Source organism: Lactuca virosa, chromosome 3 (assembly GCF_052849685.1).
Source record: "Lactuca virosa cultivar CGN04683 chromosome 3, Lactuca_virosa_CGN04683_v6, whole genome shotgun sequence".
In the NCBI taxonomy this organism is placed as follows: domain Eukaryota; kingdom Viridiplantae; phylum Streptophyta; class Magnoliopsida; order Asterales; family Asteraceae; genus Lactuca; species Lactuca virosa.
In genome coordinates, this window is record NC_136428.1 from 164,109,930 (window position 1) to 164,116,227 (window position 6,298).

The 6,298-nt window shown below is 35.3% G+C and overlaps 1 protein-coding gene across 1 annotated transcript; it reads right to left on the reverse strand.

Annotated features, from left to right (window-relative positions):
• Positions 1-1,689: 1,689 nt before the first annotated feature.
• Positions 1,690-2,379, reverse strand: LOC145164233 (uncharacterized). The gene has a single exon (XM_079082956.1). The coding sequence runs from the start codon at positions 2,377-2,379 to the stop codon at positions 1,690-1,692; it is 690 nt and encodes a 229-aa protein (XP_078939082.1).
• Positions 2,380-6,298: the final 3,919 nt, after the last annotated feature.

Sequence of the window (6,298 nt, forward strand, 5' to 3'; positions counted from 1 at the left end):
GATTGAGTAAAGGAGAAATTGGAGTCATGATGGTGGGAGTTTGCATTAAGTAGAGATGAGAGATTGGAAGGGAGGTGAATGTTTTCAAGAAACGAGTAAGACGGGGGAGCATCAGGAGTCATGGATCCAAATAGAAACACGATTTCGTCAAAGACAACATGTCAAGAGATAATAATCTGTTTTGTATGGAGATTGAGACACCGATAGCCCTTGTGATTGGTGGGATATCCAACAAAGACACACGGAGTGGAGCGTGGTGAAAGTTTATAAGGGGTGGCGATGTGAGGGAAACAAAAACACCCAAATACTCGAAGATGATCATATGTGGGGTGAATGCGGTAAAGTTTATGAAACGGTGTGTTATTGTCAATGACGGTAGATGGAAGAATGTTTAAGATATGTTCGGCCATTTGAAGAGCCTCAACCCAATAAATAGGAGGGAGGCGAGCATGAAGGAGAAGGGTACGAGCAATATTGTTTATAGTGCGAAGCATGTGTTCAGATTTTCCGTTTTGTTGAGATGTATGAGGACATGAAAAACGCATGAGAATTCCATTTTGATCACAAAGTTGATGGAATTGATTATTCTTGTATTCACCCCCGTTATCATATTGAAGAGCTTTAATATTGGTTTTGAAATGATTTTGAACAATAGACTGGAAATGAACAAATTTAGAAAAAACATCCGATTTGGCATGTAAGGGATAAACCCACAAAAAATGAGAGAATTTGTCAAGAAAGATAACATAATATTTAATGCCACTAATACTCGTGACCGGAGAGGTCCAAACATCAGAGTGAACAAGTTCAAAAGGCGACTTAGAAACATAATTAGATAAAGTAAATGACAATTTAACATGTTTGCCCAATTGAGAAGATTGAGATAAAGTTGAAATTTTATTGGTTGAACAAGAAATAGCTCGACTATCAACTAATTGCTTGAAGACGTGATGACCAGGGTGACCGAGTCGATGATGCCAGACAAGCAGAGCAACAGAAACAAATGGTTGAGGAGAAGGATTAGTGATTGGATAGAGGTCACCGGTGCTATCACATCGCATGAGAATGTGTTTGGTTTTGAGATCCTTCACAGAAAAACCAAAAGGGTCAAATTCAATAGAACAATTATTTTCACAAGTAAAACGACGGACAGAAATGAAATTTTTAATAATTTGGGGAGTGACTAAAACATTTTTCAAAACAAGAGTACGATAAGGATTAGGGAGAGGAATTGTGGTGTGTCCGACCTTACTTACAGGGATTGTGGATACGTCCCCAACTAAAACAGATGAAGAAAAATTGCTTTTATCTAAAACAGTTTTAAGTATACGTGCATTTGCATGAAGATGTGAGGTAGCACCGGTATCCATGTACCATCCCATATTTGCCGGATCATTTAAGGACATAGCATTAAACATTTTCGGAATGGCAGTGGGTTGTTCATGTGGCTGTTGGACCTGATGAGGGGATACAAATACTTGCTGGACAGGTGCAGAAGGAGGCCCAAAGAAAAAATGAGGTTGTTGGGCTGATTGCTTGGAGCCGCTGAAGTGTTGCTGGGCTGGTGAAGCTGGGTTCGGCAGCAGGCCTTGTTGGGCCGGTTGCTGCTGTTGGACCTGGTACCATCCGTAAGCCCACACGACTGGTGGGTGAGGTTGGTGTCGCTGCTGAGATGTACCACCAGACTTGTTACCTCCTGATCTTCCGCCCCTTCCACCACGACCATTCCGGCCACCCCCTTCCACCACCAAAATTGTTGGGGCCTCGAGAATTATTTTGATGTTGATAGGAGCCATCAGTAGCAAGAACAGTAGGGGAAGATGAATGATCTGAGTGAGGCATGACAATGATTTTTTGATCATCTAGAAGCATTTGATGTTCTTCCATGATTAGCATAAAGCGGGTGTCCATGAAAGACGTAACCGACCTTTGATGACGGATGGTGGTGGCAATGTACTGGAACTTCTTTTTTAGACCACTAAGAGTGTATGACACCAGATTTCTTTCACGAACAGGAGCATCAAGGTTCTCCAGTAAATTAACTATGGTTTTTATGCGGGTACAGTAGTGCGTAATAGAGGAATCACCCATGGTGATGTTTCTCAACTCAGATTCAAGTTGAAGAGCTTTGTTTTCCTTGTTATCTCGAAAACGTTTTTCAAGATCAACCCATATAGAATGAGTAATGGCTTTCTTTTTCAAAATCATGTGTAACAAAGGTTGAGCAAGGGTGCTGTAAAGCCATGACTTAACAATGGAATCGACTCTAATCCATTCAGTATCATCGATTTCCTTGGCTTTGAGGGGTTGAAGGTGATGAGCAACACCAAATCCTAGACAGTGAGTTTCAAATAACTCCCTCCATATGTCATAATTCATACGGTCCAGATCCAATACCAAGGGAACAACATGCTAGATGTTTATGGTAGAAGAAGGTTTATCAGAAGAAGAAGATGAAGAACCTGTCATTGATTAAGTTGCAGGAAGCAGCAAGAAGTCTTGATCGAGGAAGAAGAGATTGACACATAAGAGAATAGCGAGAGGGAGGAGGAAAGGATCGGCTAGGGTTGAGCGACCTGCTCTGCTCTGATACCATGTAATTTTAATAATTTCTCATCTCCCACCTTTCATACATTAGAAACGATTTTATACACAATACATATGGGCCATCTATACAAGGCCTAAAGAAATAATAAAAGGGCTATACTAGAATAAATACAAACAACCGTATACACAAAATAGATCCATTAACAAAAATATGTGATGAGCTTGATGAGTTTGATTAGATTATTAGTAAGTTATTTAAATAAATAACTAAAACAAATATAATCAAATTAATTAACGGTTGTTTGATATGTTTTTAAGGTAGCGTTTGGTAGCTGGTAACTTCATAGAACATAATTAAAATATTGAAGAAGCATTTGACAAAGATTAGACCCGGGAAAAAATAGAATTTGGCCAATTCAAATGGACTATGTGTTAAAAAATTAGTCTCATCCAAAAAGATAGAACATAATAGAATACACGCTCCCATTTTCATGTGTAACAAAAATTCATTCTATTTATGCAATTATCGGCTTCTTCATTTTGTCGTACTTATCTAAAGCTTTCATCATTATCGTTTTTTGTATATAAATACCCCAGACACTTCAATTTATCATATGCTTCTTGATTTTGTGTTTCATCAGTAGCGCACAACTTCATCTATCCCTATATCTCTAATCTTCCTTCTAGTAGAAACGTTAATGAATATTTCAAAAAGTTTACTTCTCCCCTGATGAGTTAATGCTTCAATTAGTTAATGTTTTTCAATAGGTTATTCTTCAATTCATTATTAGGGCATCTCCAACCCACCCCTAAATTCCATTTTTTCCATATTCTTCTTCAACCCTACCCCATTTTCATCTCCATAGTATTCCCCCATATTTGGGGGAATACTATTCATATCTCCAAAAATGGAGTTGAAGTTTCGGTTGCCAATTTTAGTCTCTCTCATTTTTATTTTATACATTTTTAATTTATTTTTGTCTACTAATTATAATTTAAATACAATATTTAATATTTGTAATATCATGTTATATATTAATTAATCGTAAATATAGAGTTTAATATTTATTTATTGAATTCATATAAAAAAAATTAAATATATACTAAAAACTTGAAACACGGTAACATAATTTATAAAATATAGTAATCAAATATGATCGAGAACTTGTTATAAATATAATTTTATTTATTTAATAATTATTTATAATAAAGTAATAATTAATTTAAATTTATTATATATAAACGTTTTATTTATGATAATATAATTTGTAATATTTTTGTAATGAAAAAATATAATATATATTTGTTAAAATCTAATTAGTAGAGGAGTGTATTTGACAATATATATAAGTTATAAAAATGGAATATTCTAGTAATATATTTTTTGGGATAAAGATGAAACACTATTTACCCCATTTTTACTCCATTTGTTGGGATGGGGGTGGAGATGGGTTGAAGATGGTATGAGTAGAATCATTATTGCTTTAATAAGTTTATGTTTCTCAATTCGTTATCTAGATTTTTTTTATTGTTTCTCATTAGTTAATGATTCAATTACATATTCATTATTTTGATTTCTTTATTAATATTTCATTTACTCTATAATTGATAATTTTTGTGAATTGGTAAATTCTCTTGAATATGATATAGGAATTTTAAATAATTTCTTAATTATTTTTTGTTAATGTTGAGTTAATTTTGTTAAATGTAATTTTTACTTTTATTTTAGTAGAAGTGCAATATGGTCATTTTAATGTATTGTTTTGTTATGTTCTAGCTTTATCGAACAAAATATAACAACTTGTTTTGTTCTATTCCAGTGCTACCAAACGTTATACGAATAAATTGTCTTGTTATGTTCTGTCATGTTCAGTCCAGTACAATCCAGTCTTGTTCCATCTAGTCCATCTACCAAACGTTATCTAACTGAGTCTGGTAACAAGTTGGGTCTAACTCGATCATATTCAAACTGTTTAATACCACACTTTGACATGTCTGGCTCGGTTCCGGTTCATCTGAAATGCCTTATACTCGGTCAGATTCAAGATCGAGTCTTACTCAATCATATCTTGGTTCAATTAGATTTAACTCGATCAACAACTATCAAATAATTTATCAATTTTTTTCCAACAAAGCAAAAATTACTTTTTTCAAATATAACCACTAAGACAAATGGGATTTTAGACATACAAAATGGATCCCTTTTATTTTCCATTTTTCTTCATTCTTACCTCATATTTTTTGGTATTTTTTTCAAACCAAGGCTTAGTTTTAGTAATATAAAGCTTTATTTAGATGTGAATGGTCTTTGAAGATTCCTACCATAAGAAACTTAACAAAAAATTATGATTTTTTTTCATGTGGACAGTAGTTTCACATATGAGATAGTGAAGTATTATTCACATGTATTTTTTTTATTACATTTTGGCATTTCATAGGTAAAACATGTATTTTCGTATTTCAAACCTATACATATTTAAATATAAAATAAGTACATTTAGGTAAAAGTATATATTTACTTTTAAAAATATTACATTTGTACTTAATAATACCTTTTATATGCTTATTGTAACACTTGAATCTTGGTATGTTTCATTATTGTCCTTTGTTATACTAAAAGTTTTACTTTTGGTCCTTGTGTAGTACGCGAGGCATACCACATGGTACGCTTAGCGTACAAGCTGTAAAGCGCATACGCAGGGCGTACCACATGGTACGTTTAGCGTACTCATGCGAGGTGTGATCGGGACTCCGGACACGTACGCGAGGCGTACACATATGTACGCGGGCGTACGTGCCATTTAGTGAAACCCTAATTTTCAGGGTTGGACACTATATAATCACACTTCTGGCTCATGTTACCCTTATTTCTCAGTCTCCACTGACCTTATAACCTCATTTCGAAACCCTTAATCTTTCCTTTGTGTTTTTGAGCTTATTGTGTGCTTCTTAGTGTGTTTTGGTACCTTATCAAGAATAAGGAGTTTGGTGCAAGGTTGTTGATCAAGGAAGAGCTTGTAGATCCTGATTCCCTACTCTATTTCCAGCTTGTTTGAGGTAAAAGAAATGATCTTGTTTATTAAAAGCTTAGATCTAGTTTATATGAGTTTTGGACCCTTTTTGGCCCCATGAATGAGATCTAGTGGTTTGACACCACTCCAGGAGCTTTGAGGTGCCACTCTTAGTGTTTCTGAGGTTCAAAGTTCATAAAGTTGGCACCTTTAGGGTTTAGAATCACCCATGCATGAGATTATGTCCATTTAGTGAAAGTAAAGTGTTATATCTTGAATTTGGGTCCTTTTGGGGCATGCAAAGTCACAAAGTCAGTGACTTTATGGTTCTAGACGCTTATTGGTTTGGACTTATGATCTTAAACATTAAGTGCTTAAAGTGGGTTTTGGCTTAATGGGTAAGTACGCTGCACGTACCAGTTTGTATGCGCGATGTACAAGTCATTTAGTGTGTACGCTTAGCATACATCTGAGTACGCCCCGCGTACTCAGTCTGTTGGGTTTTGCATTGTGGGCTTCAAGTTCAGGCCTTTCTTTTGGGCTTAAGTACTTGGGTTCTTGTTAGGCCATCTGAGTGCAAGTGTTTTGGACTAGGAGAATGGGTGGGCTTTAGGGTAAGGCCCATGTAAGGGTTTGGGCCTAATTTGGAAAATTTGGCCAAGTATGGGCCTAGAACGGTTAGTTGGATTTTGGGCCTTTTGGATTATAGGTTTGGGCCTAAGTCTTGGTTCAAACTAGTT

Excerpts from the sequence above, each read along its gene's own strand:
- LOC145164233 (XM_079082956.1), bottom strand. The coding sequence starts at position 2,379 with ATGAATTATGACATATGGAGGGAGTTATTTGAAACTCACTGTCTAGGA.